This window comes from Narcine bancroftii, chromosome 7 (genome assembly GCF_036971445.1).
Source record: "Narcine bancroftii isolate sNarBan1 chromosome 7, sNarBan1.hap1, whole genome shotgun sequence".
NCBI classification, from domain to species: domain Eukaryota; kingdom Metazoa; phylum Chordata; class Chondrichthyes; order Torpediniformes; family Narcinidae; genus Narcine; species Narcine bancroftii.
The window spans coordinates 164,540,341-164,560,052 of NC_091475.1; the positions used below are offsets into that span (position 1 = coordinate 164,540,341).

At 40.8% G+C, this 19,712-nt stretch overlaps 1 protein-coding gene across 9 annotated transcripts in view; it reads left to right on the plus strand.

Moving 5' to 3' along the window:
* The window catches only part of LOC138739315 (PC3-like endoprotease variant B), an 827,554-nt gene that overhangs the window by 607,519 nt on the left and 200,323 nt on the right, over nucleotides 1–19,712 (plus strand). For all 9 annotated transcript variants that reach the window (XM_069891108.1, XM_069891107.1, XM_069891109.1 and 6 more), the window contains exon 13: nucleotides 9,706–9,819. In XM_069891108.1, the coding sequence (XP_069747209.1) occupies nucleotides 9,706–9,819 (114 nt within the window). The remainder of the gene's footprint in view (nucleotides 1–9,705; nucleotides 9,820–19,712) is intronic.

The following is a 19,712-nucleotide window of genomic DNA, read 5'->3' on the forward strand; positions in this document are numbered from 1 at the left end:
TTTTCCAGGGCAAGTTTAAAACTGGAGAGCATATATCAAAGGTAAAAGGGATAAGTTTAAAAGGGGCTGAAGGGTAATCTTTTCACACAGAGCAGTGGGTTTGGGTATGTGGAATGCGGTGCCAGAGATGGATTCAATTACAATGCCTAAAATACATTTAGACAGGTACATGATAGGAAAAATTTAGACAGGTAGGTGAATGGCAACCTGGTTGGCACGGACAAATTGGACCAAAGGGCCTGTTGCATGGTGTAAAACTCAGACTCATTCATTGGATGAGGTTGGTGCTAGCAAGGCCAGTATTTTCTTCCTAATTCCTTATACACTATCTTTTTGAGAGACTGATGGAATGCTGTCTACACAACTGCTTCAGTCCTTCTCATGAACTTCCTGTAAGGTTGCTGCTGAGGAAGCAGCTTCAAAATTTTGACCTAATGATCATTAAGAAACATAGATAGAAGTAGCAGTGATCTGGGAGCATCTGGGAAGGAAATAATGCAGCAACCTGAAGGATCTATGGACTTAGGCCCCAAGATCCTTTTGTTGCTCCACACTGCTAAGAATCATGTCATTAACCATCCATCTTCAAATTCAATCTTTCAAAGTTTATGATTTCACATTTTCCTAAATTGACGTCCATCTGTCACTTCTCTGCCCAATTCTGCGCACTGTGTATATCACGTTGTAACCTGCAACAGGCCCCTGTCCACAACACCTCTAACCTTTGTGCCATCTGTAAACTTACTGACCCACTGTAGCATGAATAAAAGCTCTCACGACTGGAAGGAGAACATATGCTTTTATTAGCTTTTAACTGAGGGTGGGGTCTTACAGTGGTCTTCAGAACAGCTCAGGGTTTAGGCAGGAAACCAGGGTTATATTTGGGTAGATGGGGGCGGAGGCAGAGCCAGCCAACACACCACCAGTGAATCTCAGTTCACTGCATTCACCCCTTCCTGCAGCATTTAGGGTCTGTGGATGAAGAGAGATGTACTGATTCTGAAAGAAAATCCAAAAAATGTACAGTTATTTACAAATTTAAGCCATCTGGAAATCCTGGTGGAGCACCTAAGCATTGGAGGGCCTTGAGCTCCTTGGGTCTCCTGATCCCCTTGTGAGGGAGGAGTGGTGGGCGGGGATGCATTTTCCTCCTGAGGCCCTGACTGGGGGTGGCGAGAATGAGCACCACGGCTCATAGGACACTTGAAGCAACAGACCCTTTGATCCGGTGGGTGCCAGGTCCCTGATGGAGACGGTGTCCTCCCTGCCATCCAGGTAATCCACATAGGCATACATGGAATTGGCATGGAGCAGTTTCACCCTTTCCACCAGGGGGGTCGATCTTGCTTCTCCTCGCGTGCTTCCTGAGGATGACTGGACCAGGAGTGGTGAACCAGATTTGGAGTGCAGTTCCCGATGCCGACTTTCTCTCAAAATTGAATAGGAGGTCGTGAGGAGTAGCGTTGGTCGCAGTACATAGTAGTGACCAGATGGAATTCCTGGCAGCATGAGTCTGGAAGGCTCCTTGACTTGAGGGCCAGTTTGACAGCCTTCCAGACCATGATGTTTTCCTATTACACTGCCCGTTCCCCCAGGGGTTGTAAGCTAGTAGTCCTGCAGGTACTGATATAGCTCTTTGCTCATAAAAGATGAGTCTCTCTCTCTCTCTCTCTCTCTCTCTCTCTCTCTCTCTCTCTCTCTCTCTCTCTCTCTCTCTCTCTCTCTCTCTCTCTCCTGAAGAAAGGGCCTGTCTGGAAATGGGATTGTGTATGTGAATGGGAATAGGGAGTACTCATCAATGACAGAGAAGAAGAAAGTGTTCCCATATATGGAGTTTAAAATCAACACTGAGCTATTCAAAGGGCCTGCATGACTTAATCAGTTGCACCTTTGCAGTGCGGTAGAAGTGTGGTTTGCACTTCCTACAGACCTGGAGAGACCTTGTTATTCCTCTGACGTCTTCCGAGGAATATGGCAGAGCGCGCATCTTGACAAAATGAGCCCTGCGGGTAACCTCTGGATGGCAGTGCTCATTATGTAGAGACCGCAGTTGGCCGGTTTGTGCAGAGGCTCCTCTGGATAAGGCATCTGGAGGGTCATTAAGGGCTCCTGGCCGATAAGCAATGTCATAATTGTAGGTGGAGAACTCGATCCTCCATCTAGCAATCTTGTCATTTTTAATTTTGCCTCTCTTGGTGTTATTAAACATAAATGTGGCAGAGCACTGGTCAGTGAGGAGTATAAATTTCGTACCAGCTAGATAATTCCTCCAATGACTCACAGCTTCTACGATGGCTTGAACCTCCTTTTCCACAGAGTAGTTTCAGAGCTCATGGCCTTGCAATGACCGAGGGAAAAGAAAATGTACAGGCCTGCCTGCCTAGTTAAGAACAGTGGCCAGGGCCATGTCTGAAGCATCACTTTCCACCTGGAAAGGTACATTTTTGTCCACCGTGTGCATGGCAGTTTTTGCAATGTGATTTCGGAGGTAGTTAAAAGCCATTTGGGCTTCGGCCAAGAGTGAAAAATAAGTGGCTTTTTAAGAGGGGTGGAACCTTATTAGCGTATTGAGGGATACACTGGGTGTAACATGAGAAAAACCCAGGCATCTCCTCAAAGACTTCGTGATCCTGGGCATGGGGAGTTCTAACAGGGGGTGCATCCTATCAGGGTTGGGGCCAATTATGCCATTTTCCACCACGTAGTCAAGAGTAGCCAGATGTTTAGTCCTGAACATACACTTGCTTGAGTTATAAGTAAGGTTCAGGAGTTCACTATGTGGAGAAAACTCTGAAGGATGGCATCATAGTCCTCCAGGGTATGGCCACAGATGGTGACATACTTGTCCACCATTCTGTCCACCTGGCTCTCGAAGATAAAACTCTGTTAGTGATACCGAAAAGGAACCTCTGGAATTGATAAAGATGACTGTTAGCCTCAAATGTCATATATGGACAGACCTCAGAATGGATTGGAATGGTGTGTAGCACAGCAAGTGGATTCAGGTGAATTTGGGGCAGACTACTTGGGGCTGGAATCTGATCCAGGAGTGGTGCAGGCTGTGAACTTCCATGGGCTTCCCCTTGCATGGCAAACCCTTGTCTAATGTCTACAGCTAGAGTAAATTGAGTCTTTTGCTGGGCACCAAGATCGGGGATACTGGCTACAGAAAAGTACTCCCTAGTGCAGGAGTGCTCCCTAGCATGGGAAGCAGCAGCCATTAGGGCTAGGGTTACATGAGCTGCTAGCGAGCTCACTAGCTTTGAGGTCATCGTTTTCAAGTTTGGCCTGTTCCAGCGACTTGGCCAGTTCATCGTGGCTAGCCAGGTCCTTCTTACCTGACTCAAGCAGTCACTGCCTCATGTACCTCTAGTGGACACTCATGACTAGAGTGTCCTGGATCTGTTCTTCCTCACAAACACAACCCATAGCCATTTCATACCTGTACTTCTTATCAAGTGTCCACAGATCCAGCAGGTAATCATCAATGGTTTCTCCTGGCTGTTGGCCATGTAGAATGAGTCGGTGCCTCGCTAGGACATCATTTTGCGATTTCAAGTACTGTTCCTTCAAAGCCTCGATGGCAGCATCATATGTAGTGCAGTCCCTAATGATGGCGTACCTTTTCATTCCTACACTCGAAACGAGTGCTGACCTCCTGAGTTCATTGGTGTGGAAGACGTCTCAAGGCACGTTCAGGTAGGGCTGGAAGCAGTCTAGCCAGTATGTGAACTCCTCAGTTGTGTCGAGGGACAGAGGGTCTATCAGCAACGTACCTGGCTTGAGCAGCGCTTCCATCTTCTAGAGAATAAGCTAGTATAATTGTAGCCTGAATAAAAACTCTCATGACTGGAAGGAGAACATATGCTTTTATTAGCTTATAACTGAGGGTAGTGTCTTACAGTGGTCTGCAGAAGGGCTCAGGGTTTAGTCAGGAAACTAGGGTTATATATGGGTAGATGGGCCAGCCATCAGTACAACACACTACCAGTGAACCTCAGTTCACTGTACCCACCATCTATTCCTTCATCCAATTCATTTATAAAAATCACAATTAGCAGGACCCCCAGAATAGGTCCCTGCGGAACGCTGCCAGTCACTGACCTCCAGACAGAATATGTCCATCTACTACTGCCTCCAAATCCATGAAATCATGTTACCATGGGTGACCTTATATCAAACACCTTATTAAAATACATATACATCATATCCATGGTCCTACCTTCATCAATTTCTTTTGTCACTTCCCAGAAAACTTAATTAGGCTTGTGAGGCATGACCTGCCCAACACAAAGCCATGCTGGCTATCCATAATAAGACTATGTATCTCTAAATGCTACTAAATATTATTTCCCTAAGAATCTTCTCCAATAGTTTGTCCACCACTGACATAAAACTCCCTGATCTATCATTTCCAGGATCTCCCTATTACCTTTCTTGAGCAAGAGAACTAATGTTTTCATCCTCCAACCCTCCAGTACCACTCTTCTGGGCAGGGAGGATGCACTGATCACTGTCCATCCCCCAGCAATCTCTTCACTCACTTTCTGTAGTAACCACAAGTATATCCCATCTTGGCCTGGGGACTTGTCTATCCAAATATTTTTCAGAAGTTCCAACATTGCTTCTTTCTTAACCTTGTCATGATCTAGCATTTTGGCCTGTTCTATCACATACTCCCAAATTGAGGGATCATTCCCTTCCTGTTTCTGACTTACTCACTCACTGATTCAATAGACAATCTCTCCATAATGCTGCCCCTTCTGCAGCTTTAATAGAATCCCTGATTACCAATGCCATTCCACCCTCTTTTACCTCCCTTTGAAATATCTAAACCCCAGGATATTAAACAGCCAAACCTCCCCTTGCAACAGCTGAGTCCCTGTAATGACTGCAACATCATAATTCCCTGTATTGATTCATGGTCTAAGTTCATCGCTCTCATTTTTAAACACATCTCAACCCATCCAACTATCTGCATTGATTCTCCATCCATTGCTTGTCCTTCACAGATTCACAGCATATTGCATTTCTTTCTTCTTTTCTTTGGCTTGGCTTCGCGGACGAAGATTTATGGAGGGGGGTAAAAGTCCACGTCAGCTGCAGGCTCGTTTGTGGCTGACAAGTCCAATGCGGGACAGGCAGACACGGTTGCAGCGGCTGCAGGGGAAAATTGGTTGGTTGGGGTTGGGTGTTGGGTTTTTCCTCCTTTGCCTTTTGTCAGTGAGGTGGGCTCTGCGGTCTTCTTCAAAGGAGGTTGCTGCCCGCCAAACTGTGAGGCGCCAAGATGCACGGTTTTTACATGCTCCTTCAAATTTTCTCAAACTCTGGTTCCCATTTCTGTACCAGCCTAGTTTAAACGTCCCCAAACGTCTCTAAAAAACCTGCCTGCAAGGCCATTAGTCCCCCTCATTCAAGTGTAACCTGTCATATCTTCCAGAGAAGAGATCCCGCTGATTCACACATCCTTGTACCTTCAGCCACATTTGACCCTTGATCACTTTTTTTTAATCGAGGAACTCAAAATATAACATTGCAAGGGAGAGTGAAAAAATTGGTTTATGATTATTATTTCCAGAAGAAATAGATATTTTCATCATGAATCTGAATATTAGCTCTGCAGTGATATTGCTAATCATTTGACCACTTTGTAGTTCAGATTTTTTTTGTTAGAAATGAGGAAGAATACATGGTTACACAAGGACAAAGCTTGCACAATATAAACAAACAAGCAACCCTCTCAAGTGAGCCCTTTCCTATAAGTGACTGCTGCAGTAATGATTTGGAGTTTACAGCTTTCATTTGTTATATTTCTTCAATAGCTGTGGTGTTGAGATTAACTGCTTAAATGGTTTGCAGCTGTTTGTTATGAATTAGGGGAGTTTAATCAAAGTATTTCTAATGTAGAGTGCAGTGATAATACACCAGGGATATACTATTTAAGAGATAATGATGGTTTCAGAAGATCACCATAATAATGTTCAGTGCATATGCCTTCAGCACTCGATTTGTTGTTGTACTGAATTTCCTTAATGGACCAGTGAAAACCTGCCTAATGTGGGATTGTTTGATGGGACTGACAGAACTGGAATTAGCCCATTGCTGTTTACTACACACAGCCATTAAGATTAATTGCTGCCAGATAATTTTGACTGTTTTCATCCACAGGAAAGAAAGTGTCACTAATGGTTTCATAAATTGAGTTGCTACTAATGGTAGTGGAAAGCGACCTATGCTAAAAAGCTTACTGATGGTGGTCGGACTATACCTGCTGATGGTTTATGTTTTATTGGGTAATGTTGTAGGGCCCAGCTGAAAAAAATAATGAGTATAAAATTCAGGAAAGTTTATTGATATTTTTAAAAGTTGAGTTTCAAAAATATCCTTAAGATACTATTGGAAATTTAGATATGGGTTTATAAAATGCTCTTCATTACATGAGGACTGTCTTGATGTATTCTGCTGGAATGTGCCAAATTGACCTGGTTGTAAACAGCAGTTTTCGTGAGACCCTCAGTGATCAACCACCCAAAGGTATCTACTTTGTGGATTTCTGCAGACCCATCATGGGATGAGTTGAATGACAAACATGGTGTACGATGGCACAACAGCTACTACATCAAACCTTGTGACGCTGGTTCGATCCTGAAATTGGCTGCTCTCTGTGCAAAGTTTGGAAGAATTCTCCATGACCATCTGGGTTTACATTTGGTGCTCTGGTTTCCTCCCACATCCCAAAAACATATTGGCTACATGACAAAATAATCGGTAAATTATATGCCTCACATTTTCAATTTAATTGAAATCAATAGGACTCTACATGCTGCAGAGAGTACAACTGGTGGGCAATACTTGCTCATTCATGCACCACAATAAGTGAAGGGAAATTCTTCCCCCTATCCATTTTGGTGATGTTGTTTGAGCATGAGAGGCTACCACTAATGTTTGTCAAAGAAGTGTCATGGAACTTCTTACATCCACCAAAAAAAGCAGACAAGGTTTCAGCTTAACATTTCATCCTCAACAGGCCCACAACAGTATAAATCAAATTCAGATTAAATAACATCCCTCACCCAATCCAGGTTTAAATGTTTGGATTTGTGGAGTAGGATATGAGCCATAAATATTCCCACTCAAAAGTAATGGTATAACCAGCTTAGGCAGAATATTGTGATGCCGTATTTCAGAAAATGGTTAACACATAGGTCAAAATCACTTATTCCAAGGAGGAATACAGGTCATGGAAAGTGTACTTATATTATGAAGAAGATAATATAATCGAATCAAATGATATACAAACTTAATTGTATTAAACTGTAGGATTTCAATATATCTATTGTGACCACTGTTTACTGAAACAGTATGTAATTCTTTGTTTTATTATTTAGTGCTTAGTTCCCTTATTCAATCCAATTTGCATCATTAACAAAAAAAATTAACTCCGTTCATACTTTGGCTAGTAAAGCTGCTGATCATCACATGGCTCAGCTCCTGTGTGGTCTCTCCACCAACAACAAAGTGCAAATGAATATTCTCCATATGCACGAATAGTTGTACTAAAACAACATACTCAAGATGCTCATCACCGTTCCAGATAATCACTCTGCTGGATCTGAATTTTAACCACCAGACTCAACCTTCAAGCCCCACTTTGTGAACCTTGGCTGTAGTTTGTGCGACTGTAGCAGCATACACCCTTCACCACCTAAGTAAGCAAGTATTTGGGAATACACAAATATCTATCTGTCTTCGAACTTCCTTCACCAAAAAATGAAAATCACTAATTGCTACTAAATACCTTCTTCACCACATAAGTTGCAGCTATTTACAAAGAAGGCTAAATGTAAATAGGTTTTTTTCACTGAGGGTGGGTGAGATACAAACCAGAGGACATGGATTAAGAGGGAAAGGGGAAAAGTTTAGGGGGAACATGAGGGGGAACTTCTTCACACAGAGAGTGGTGGGAGTGTGGAATGAGCTGCCAGCTGAGATGGTGAATGTAGGTTCAATTTTAACATTTAAGAAGAATCTGGATAGATACATGGATGGGAGGTGTATGGAGGGCTATGGACAGGTTGCAGGTCAGTGGGACTAGACAAAAAAAAATGGTTTGGCACAGTCTAGAAGGGCCAAAGGGCTCTGTTTCTGTGCTGTAGTGTTCTATGCCATCTTCTGAAGGGCTACATAAAGTTAAATAAGAAAATCTGCTGACGCTAGGGTTGAGTGCAATACACAAATGTGCTAGATGTAGGTCACGGAAGGGCGACGTGAATTGAACAAGTAATCTCATAGATTAAAATTACACAGTTTCTGTAATGACTACATTTGCTTATTGTTTTCATTGCAAAGATATGGGGAAAAAAGTGAAAATATTTATCATTGTGGTGGTGTAAACAAGAAGTAAGAGTTTGATACTCTATTAATTGTTGAGGCAGACAAACTTTTATCTCAACCTCTACCATTTATATGTCTGACAATAAAGAAAAGTAATAGACTATTGTGCAGTGAGAAATCTGCATAACAGAGTCATTTCTCATGTTGGATAAACTCTGAAGTGGTGTAATTTCATCAGTTTGCCCCATTATATGCAAGGGAATAAAAATGAACTTTAGGCATTTTTATTACTAATGTACTCTGAAATTATGAAAAGTTTTGTCTGTGTGGAATATTATATTCTCAGAATAGCACTGGTTAAAATGCATTTTTAATGCTAAATAAATACATTATTAAACATAATGTTGTTTTGCTATTTTTGTTTCTATACACAGACTACATTTAAATGTGAGAAATCTTGGTTCATTCATAGTGTTGTTTATAGTCTTATCATTAGGCAAGTCTTGGTGTATAAATAAGGGTGCCATTACATGTGTGTTAGCTGAAAATGAAAGTCACACTTATCCTTGCAGATGGCAATGCTGGCAGACTAATTCCAGTACTAGTCCGAAATCTATAGCATTTTCCTCTCTGGAAATTGCATTTGCATAAGTCAGAGTACAATCATGGAAAAAATGTGGCAATAATAATCTATTTTCCAGCACTGATGATAGCTGGAGGCAAAGGAGGGTTCAGGGTCTATAAGATTTTTTTTAAACAAGCACAAAAATACAGTAAGCCTGCTATTTTTTTCAATTGAAATTCTCATGGTACCAGCAAAACTTTCTAAACCTCTTAAGCAACTTCATAAAATTTTACATTAATAAAGTTTAGCCTTAAAAGGATGAGATAAGCTATACTTTGACAATTTGTTGAAAGATGTTGCATCAAATACTACTCTAGGATGTACAGTAATTTTCTTTGAGCAAGTATCATGCAACCAACCTATTCATACAACCGACAGCCCTCATTCCCCATGGACGCTGCACGACTGAGGGTATATTGCACTTTTGAATAATTATATCCCACAGGTAGAATTATTACCCTTTGCTTCCCTCATATAAACTTCTATTTACAAGGAAATAAAGGATAATATTGTAGTGGATCAGAATTAACTGTGTAAGTTGGTCAAACATTTTATAAGTAGTCACTCTACTGGTCAAGCTGCTGCTCTTGGAGAAGATATATATTCTGTTGAATTATTCTTTGTTAATGTATGCAGGATAATGCGCGCTGAAGAAGAAAGCCTGAAACTTACAATTCAAAGGCATTGTCATTTATGCCAAAGTAATATGATCCAGTTTGTTCACAAAATTTTTTCTCTTTATCTAGTCCGAATCTCACATGGCGAGATTTGCAGCACTTAATCGTTCGAACCAGTAAAATCTCTGACATCATGAACAAAGATTGGAAGATTAATGGAGCAGGCTACCACATTCACCACAAGTAAGAAACCATTTGATGAAAGATTTATTTTGTGGAATTGTATTTAGGAGATGCATTAATTAGACTTGGAGGAGTTGAAGATTGCACTAATGAAGAAAAGGTAGATTACTATTAGACCAAGAACAGGCTTGGGCTAAAAAATTAAAATAAAAATGGGAAAAATGTCATTGTTGTTTTAAGCAATTGAAATTTTTTTTTTAATTGATGATGTTATCTTCCTTAGAAAATAATTTTTGATTAAAATGCACTGGTTTCTAACATAACACAAATATTTTCATGTTGAAAATATTATTAAAAGTTCTGTCAGTGAATGAACCAAATTTTCTTTTTCAAGCGTAACTATGCTCATATGTTTTAGCTTGATGTCTAGACGTGACTAGATTTCATTTCTCACTGCCCGTGCGTTAAAGAGTGGAAGTCTATGAAATGGGTATTTACCATAAGAAGAAAGTTACACTATTACAAAAGAAATCTCATGCCAGTCATCCAGTGTATGAGCATTGGAGCATTCAAATATTGTGCTCAGTGTGGTTATATGGAGATTTAAATGGAGAGATTGGGAAAAATGATCTGATCTATAATTAAGGGATATGGATAGGAAAGGGAATGTGGGCCGTCCAGACAAATAGAACTAGCTCAAGTGGGCAACTTAGTCAAGTGGGGTTAACAGGCATGTTCTCATGCTATTTAGCCCTATGACTGTGATTACCAGGGAAGTAATGTAAGAATTGGAGTCAACATGGATTAATAAAAGAAAACTTTATTTAATATATCTGTTGGAGATTTTTGAGGTCATAACCAACCGGTGGAAAGAATAATGGCAAACTGGTATAGGTTGTTGATACATTTTGAGATTCAGAAGCCTTTTAAAAGGTGAATCAAAAGGGAATATTAAATAAAATTAAAGCACATGGTATTATGGATGGTACAATGATGCAATGTCAGGATTGATTAAAGCAGAGCAAACAGTCGGACCATACAAGCTGTTTTCAGGTGAGGAACCTATGACTTGTGGTGCTGAGACCCAGGTTATTTACAATCTTCATCAATAATTTTGATATGGTGATCAAATGTTTGTAAGTAATTATAGAGGGTTAAACATTGTCAGGTTAGAAAGGATTAATTTGATGCTGGTATATGTTTCTGTGGGTCAGCACAATATTGTGGGTTAAAGGGCCTGTAAGTTATTTTATATTTTATTGTATTGGACAATACAAAATTAGGTGACAGAGTTAGACAACTGCGTCAATGGCTTAAACCAGAAAGTTTGCAGGCGCTGAGATTCTAGTCAAGTGGTTCTCAACCTTTTCCTTTCCACTCAAATACCACTTTAAGTAATCCTTGTGCTATTGGTCCTCTGTGATTATTTGAGGGGTTGCTTAAGGTGGTATGTGGGTGGGAAGGTTGAGAATCACTGCTGTAGACCCAGTTGTTACAGAAACATTTTGCTTGAGAAAAATTGTCATTGGCCCATTTCCTTTGGAGTTCTGAAACCCTGCACATAACGTCAATTAGATACGATTAAAATAGTGGTTTTCAAACTTTTTTTATTTTCACCCACGTACCACCTTAAGCAATCCCTAACTAATCACAGAGTACCTATGGCATAGGGAATATCAAAGTGGTAAGTGAGTGGAAAGGAAAAGGTTGAGAACCAATGTTCTAGTCTAATACACAAAGGAGCTGGAGAAATGTCCATAGGAAGCAAAAATATACAACCAACGTTTTGGGCCTGAGTCTTTCATCGAGGCGTGAGAAAATGCAAGCAGGCACCTGAATAAAAAATTGTGTGGGGGGTGGGAATCTGGAAAGGGAAGAAGGGGCAGGGGAGGAGCACAGACCAACAGGCATAAAGCTTGAAAGTAACAGGGATTGCAGATGGGGAGCAGTAGAATGATTCTTGCAGAATTCCCTTCAAAGAGAGAACTTCTTCAGTGTAGGGATCTCTCAAAGATGCTTTGAAGTGGAGCAGCTGACTGGCCAATGGCAACACAGATAGCAAACAATGTCCAAAGATATGGGGTCATTGACTTTGATGGAAATCAATAGAAAGCTAGCAATTTTTTAAAATAGCAATGGATTAAAATGTTATTAAATGCACTATCAATAACTTAAAAGACTAGAGTTATGGAACTGTAGGCTTTATTTACAATAAATTTGAAGGTTATCCTGTGCTGTTACCCAGGCTTTCTGGAAAGGTGTTATGGTGTTGGAGCCTTTATACAGGGTCAAGAGGGAGGAGCCACGGATACAGTCACAAGATGGGGCGGAGCCAGATTAATGACTGTACAGCAGTTCACTACATTTATGCTGTTCAAAGAGGCATGAGTTTTCTTGTACGCAAATATTAACTGACAGGTGCAGCTGGCAATTAGAAAAGCATCCTGCTTGTTGGCCTTTATTGCAAGTGGATTTCAGTAGATAAGTTGAGATGTGTTTCTTTAATTATTTTGAGCCCTGCTGAGATCAGATCAAGACTATAATGTAGAGGACTATGTCTCTGGACCTCTACAAGGATATACTTGCAATAGAGGGAATGTAACAAAAGTTCATCACATTACTTGCAATAGTGGGTTGTCATATCAGGAGTCAATTACAGATTGAACCGATACTCCCTTGAGTTTACAAGAATGAAAGATGATCTCATAGATACGTATACAATTCTAATATTTGAAGATGCAGATTTTTCTCTTGGTTAATAAGGAGATTGTGAAGGGGCATGGGCTGTTATAAAAGTAAAGGTTATTATCTAAAATGGGCCAACAACTCAGGAAAAATGAGAAGAAATTTCTCCAAAAAAGTGGTAAATCTTGGGAATTCCCTTTCTAAGGATACAGTGGTGATGGAAGAAGTGTAATGCCAGATATGCGAAATAATATTAAAATAATGTTGCCTTTACTCTAATCTAGTTAGTCTATTTCTCTGTAAATCTGCACTCTATATTGTGTTTTTATTGTTGCACTGTGCAAGGGACGACATGCTCAACTGCTCACTAAACGAATGTTCACACTATATCTCATTATATGTGACAATAAACAAATTTGAATCCCAGCATGGTGGTCTTTGGAACACAGGGAAGGTTAGGCAGAGTGAGGCTGCCTGCTCTTAAACCAAAACAAAAAATAAATAATAGAAACACCCTCAACAGGTCTGGTAAAACATGGAGAAAAAAATAAGCAGAGTGAATGATTTGGTTTGAATTTAGTGAGAGGTCCCAGGTTGGATTCAGAATTGGCTTTGTGCAGAAAATGAGGGTAGTAGTCAGTGACTAGTGGAGTTCCACAGGGATCTGTTCTGGGACCCCTGTTCTTCGTGATTTTTAGAAATGACCTGGATGAAGAAGTGGAGGGATGTGTCAGTAAGTTCGCAGATGACATGCGGGTGGGAGGTGCTGTGAATGATGTAGAATGTTGTAGCAGGCTACATCAGTGTGTTCACAGAATGCAGGGTTGAGCAGAGAAGGAGAAAATAGGTGTTCAATCAAGATAAGTGTAATGTGATGCATTTATGAAGTTCGAACTTGAAGGTGAAGAACATGGTTAATGGCAGGATTCATAATAATGTCAGAGAGCAGAGGGTCCTTGGAGTCCAAATCCTTAGATCTCTCAAGATTGCTATGCAAGTTAATAGGGTATTTAAGAAGGCTTCATTAGTTGGGGGATTGAGTTCAAGAGCCATGAGGTAATGTTGCAGCTCTATAAAATTCTGTTTTGACCACACTTGGAATATTGTGTTCAGTTCTACTCACCTCATTACAGGAAGGATTGGGGAATTGGGGAAGCTTTCGAGAGGGTAGAGGGGAAATTTACCAGGATATTGCCTGGATTGGAGAATGTGTTTTATGAAGCCAGGTTAACAGAGCTAGGGCTTTTCTCCATAATGCAAAGAAGGATGAGAGGTGACTTAATAGAGATCTACAAGATTATGATAGGAATAGACAGGGAGGTCAGCCAGCACTTTTTTTCATCTCTTGTTTGTTGTCATCTGATTGTACAAGAATAACCCAATGAAACAGTGTTCTCCAGTCCTCAGTGAAAAACATGTATACAGACAAACAATACATATGCAGGACAAGATGCTGTATGCAGGGTTCTTCAACAATGTTGTACTCCTTCTTCAGACAATGATCCTGGTGGATTACATCAATGAGTGAGTGGGAGACTCCAGTGATGCTCTTTGCCACTCTTATGGCCCTGTAGATTGACCTTAGATCCATTTCTCTTCAGCAACCATGCCACACTGTGATGCAACCATCCAAGATGCTTTTCATAGACCTCCTTTAGAAGGTTGACATCATGGTGGCTGGAATTCTTGCCTGCTTCAGTCTTCTCAGGAAGAGCAGTTACTGTTGAGTCTTCCTGACAAGTGAGAAGATATATTGAGTGTCCACGATAGGTCACTAATTAAGTGAACTCCAAGGAACTTGGTGCTCTCCACTCTCTCTACTATAGAGTTGTTGATGTGTAGCAAAGGGTGGTCAGTCCTGGTCCTCCTGAAGTCCATGATCATTTCCTTTGTCATGTCCACCTTGAGACTCGGGTTGTTACTCTTGCACCACTTCATGAGGTTTTCCACCTCTTCTCTGTAGTGGAACTTATTATTGTTGCTGATGAGGCCAATCTCAGCTGTGTCATCTGCAAACTTGATGGCACTGCTGGACCTGGATCTGCTGATGCAGTCATGGGTCAGTAGTATGAACAGCCCTGAGGTTTGCCAGAGCTCATCGTGACAATGCTACCAAACCAGACAGACTATGATCTTTCTGTTGTGAAGTGCAAGATGCAAATAAAGAGAGGGGCTATGATTCCCAGTGAGAACAGCTTCTCTACCAGTATATGGGGAATGATTGTATTAAATGCCAAGCTGAATTCAATGAACAGCAGCCTGATGCATGAAGTGTCATTCTCCAGGTAGGCCAGGATGGCGTGAAGCAACAAGACTCTAGCGTCATCTGTGGAATGGTTTCTTCTATAGGTGAATTGAAATGGGTCATTGTCTCTGGGAGGTGTACTTTGATATGTTCCATCACCAGATGCTCAAAGCATTTCATAAAGGTGGAGGTCAATCCCACAGGGCCATTGAGGCCTGTTATTGTTTCCCTCTTGTGGCTGTCTTGAAGCATGTGGGAACAATGGACTGCTTTTTCCCAGGGCATCAGGAGCAAATACCAAAAGACATGAAGATATTTGATGGGAAGGTAGTGTTGAGAAAACAGGAAAGCTGCAGAAGGGCTTAGACAGATTAGGAGAATGGGCAGAGAAGTGGCAAATTAAATACGATGTCAGAAAATGTATGGACAGGCAATTTAGTAGAAAAAAATGGGCCCAATATTTTCTAAATGGGAATAAATTATAAAATACCCAGACACAAAGGGACCTGGGAGTCCTTCCGCAGGATAGCCTGAAGGTAAATTTGCATGTTTAGTCAGTGGTGAAGAAGGCAAATGCAATGCTGGCTTTCATTTCAAGAGAAATAGAATATAAGAGATGTGGTGTTGAGGCTGAAGAGACCTCACTTAGAGTATTGTGTGCAGTTTTGGGCTCCATTTTTAACAAAGGATGTGCTGTCATTGGAGAGGTTTCAGAGGAGGTTCACAAGGATGATTGATTCTGGAAATGAAGGGATTATCATATGAGAAGCATTTCACAGTGCTTGGCCTGAACTTGTTGGATTTTAGGAGAATGAGGGAAGATCTCATTTCGAATGGTAAAAGGCATGGATAGTTTTGATGTAGATAGGTTGTTTACCATGGTGGAGAGCTGAGGACAGCTTCAGGATTGAAGGGTGTCTGCTTAAAACAGAGATGTGGAGGAATTTCTTCAGCAAGAGGGTGGTAAATCTGTGGAATTGGTTGCCACAGGCAGTTGTGTAATCCAAGTTATTGGATGTATACAAGGCAGAGATTGAGAGGTTCTTGATTAGTCTGGGCATCAAAGATTATGAGGGAGAAGGCCAAGCAGTGGGCCTGAGTGGGAAAATGGACCAGCTGATGATTAAGTGGCAGGGCAGACTCAATAGACTGAATAGCCTATTTGTGCTGCCCTGCCTTATAGTTTTATCTATTTAAGATGAAAGGTGGTAAGTTTAGGGGAATCTTCAGGAATAGAGAGTAGTACCTGGAATGCATTGTCAGAATGTTGGTGGAAGTTGGTACAATAGGGGCATCTAAAAGATTATTAGACAGGCCAATAGATGTGTATAAGTTTATGGGTATAAGGAAAGCAATCTTTATATTATAGAGTAGGTTTATAGAGGTTGGCACAATATTGTCGACCAAAGGACTTGTATTGTGCTGGTAATGTTCTATCCTTTGTTAGACACACATCAAAGGCTCTTTGACTTGAAATGTTCACACTATTTCTTTTTATCATTGATCCTGCCTGACCTGGTAAATGCTTCCAGCAATTCTTGTTTTTGTATTTTGGATTTTCAGCATCTGCATTTTTTTTTTTCAAATTTTCATTCTTTATTCTGATGAATGAGACGTGGTTCAATTGAAACGTATAATATTTTTACGGAACCTTACAGGATAGATGTGGTTGGGTCATCCAGATGCAAGGCTCACAGTCTCAGAGTAAGGCATCAGACATTCAGTACAGAGAGGAAAAGGACATTTCTTCACCCAGACACCAAGTGAATCTTTGGACATGTCTGTAGAAGAGAGCTCTGAAGGCTTCCTCTACGCATATGCAAGATAGAGGTTGATAGATTTTTAAGCAGTAAGGGAATCATAGATGTGACATTAGTGCAGGAATGTGGCAAGGAGGTAAAAGATCAACCAATTTTATTTAATGGTGGGACAAGCTTAGGGTCAGGGGCCTGCTTCTATTTCTGTTTCCTTTCATTATGAAAACTCATTATTATTTCTCAATTCCTAGATTTTTTTTGAAAAGTTCAACAGTAAATCATTTCTTATGATACTATATTTTTTTTAAAAATTTTGATGAAGAAATAAAGAGCAATGTTGACGTGTGAAATATTAAAGACTGGGTCATGTGGCTTACGGGTCAATGGTGCCATAATAAACCACTGGGTGGTTGCAGTGAATTGTTCCTGACTTTTGTGCCTGAGAATTTTAGCTTGGATGTCAGGAATGAGCTGGAGATCCAATGTCAGTGTACCTGCCATTCTGATCTTGCTAGTGAATGCAGCATTAATGCACTAAAGTAAGAATTTGGATGCCCTTTGTATTGAGTACCTCAGTTTTATGTCAGCTGTGGGCTGGTGTGTGAGGCACAGGCCTATTAACTTGACCTATCATTAACCTGGGTAGTAAAGCCATTTGCAGGTAGGTGCCCTTTATTTTAATTTTGATGTGTAAGTCCATTTCTATCACTTTAATAAGCATTTAAGGTCATGTATTATTTTACATTTGTTTGATCATTTACATCTGGAAAAACTGATTTGAAATGTCTCTGATCATCAGAAATATTTAAGAGGCCTGAAAATCTTTAATTGCAGCAAGTTGTCAAAGGACTCTCAGTGTGGTCTAAAAGCAGTGAGGATCTGCCATCTGAAGCCCAGTTGCTACACACCTTACTGATATTTTGGACAAGTAAGCATGACTATAGAATAACAAGGCCAGTGACAATGAACAGCAGGCTGAATCTAGCATGGTCCAGATCTTCCACTTGAAAACCTGCAGGTCTGCTTGGAGGTCCCTCTCATCCAGTTGGCAAGGTCACTCAGGTTCTGGATACCTTTTAAAATCCAACAGAGGGTGCAAATGACCATAGATCTGCCAGCCTTTAGGTTTGCATGAAATAAGTTGAGGGCAAAGCAATAACCCAGTTTTTTTATTGAAATATGGTGACGATTCTTCTCTTCATTTACTTTGTTCTTAAAAAGTGAAGAAATGTTAAATTTTGCTGTGTTCTTTTTGTTCAAGTGGTTATCAGATATTTTTGAATTTTTCTGGATATCAAGGTCATTATAAGTGCAGTATTTCATTTCTTTTCCATTAATATACGTGGCTGGATTTCAAAGGAAATTCGGGACAGGGCATCAGAACATCAAGAATTAGAGAGATGGTTTCCTGGAGGAGGATTGTGCCTGCAGACAATCCAGACAAGTATGGGCTTTGAGGTCAGGTAACCATTGAGAAATAGAAGAGAATGGTATTTGGCCATTGAAAGTTGTTCTACCATTCAATAATGTGGCTTGCCTTGTGTTAGACTCAAATCTATTTTCCTGCTCATTTCTCATAACCTTTGACATCTGTACATTACAAAAATATTATAAAAACACAGAAATGCAGGGGGAACTCAGGCAATCCCGATAAGAGGTTAGAAATATTAGCAAGGTTTTGAGTCTGAGCCTTTCCTCATGGTATAAGAAAGAAAAAAGACAGGCTTCTGTACTAAAGGCTGTGGAAGAATGGGAAGGGGAGGAGAACAAACTAACAGAGAATTGGTTTTGAAAAAAGGTAGGAGAGAGCAAAGGTGAGAATTGATGTTGGCTCTGTTGAAAGGAGACAGAGGGAAAATGGAAGAGAGACACACAGCTGGAGCTAAAATGGGGAAGAGGTGTCTAATGGAAGCCGGAGAAGTTGATGTTAATGCCATCTGGTTGGAGGGTGCCCAGATGGAATATGAGCTGATGTTCCTCATATTTGCAAGTGGTTTCAGTCCAGTCGTGCACAAAACCATCAACAATCATGTCAGCAGGGAATTAAGGGAATTGAAATGCGTGACCATTGAGAGATCTATGCTATTGAAGTGGACTGAGCAGAGGTTCTCAATGAAATGATCTCCCAGTCTGTGTTCAGTCTCTCCAATGTAGAGGAGACCACAAAAATTTCCGTCAGGGCACTCTCTGACCGGAGAGCATTAACATCGACTTCTCCGGCTGTTTCTGCTAATTTACCTTCCTTCCTCCCTTCCCTTTTCTCCTTGTCATCTTTGAATAATTCAACCTCCAAAGCTCTTGGAGATAAGATTCCTTAGAGAATAAATGTTTCTCCTCATGTCCATAAATGCATGGCTCTCTTACTTTATAACTCACCCACTTTTTCTCGAATCAACCATGCAAAAAACATCCAATGTATTTAGCCCCTTGGTATATGAACTTACAAGCATGAATGAGGAGCTGGAGTGTGACCCTCAGTTGCTCCACCCTGCTCTGCATTTAATAAAGTTTGGCTAGTCTGATTATAAACCCAATCTTGTGGAAACATTTCACATTCTTGCTTATCATATATCTCTTTATTTTTGTCATAAATATTCAGTTTCTGCTTCCACTGATCTTTGAGGAAGAGTTTCAAATACAGTCCTCAGAAAAAAACAATGGGCTTTTATCTTCAGTCTTTTATGATTCAAGATCACCTTCCATACTTCAATCTCCATTGAGTATAGGCCTGATTTTTTCAATTGTTCCTCACGAGACAGCCCCCTTTATTCTGGGAACCACCTGAATGATTCTTCTGTGAACTGTCTTCAAGTTGGGGATGTCAATCTTGCATAAGAAGATCAAAACGGTACACAGTACAAACACAAGAGCTGGATGAACTCAGCAGGTCTCGCAGCATCCAGAGGAGGTATGTAACCGATGTTTCAGGCTGAGCCCTTTTTCAAGGTGAGTAAAAAGGCTGGGGAGATCAATAAAAGACCAGGGGAAACTACAGACCAACAGACAAAGGGTGATATTAGGACATAGATAGGAGAGGAAAGGTGAGAGGGGAGGCTTTGTGAATGCAGACCTGGAGGAAAGGACAGAGGGGCAAGGAAAGAGAGAGAAAGAGCTAGTGGGAAGGAGAAATAGGGATAGAAAGGGGAGGGGTCATGGAAACTGGAGAAGTTGATGTTAATCCCATCAGATTAGATGATGCCCAGACGAAATATGAGGTGGTGTTCCTCCATTTCGAGGGTGGCCTCAGTCTGGGAGTTCATGAGATC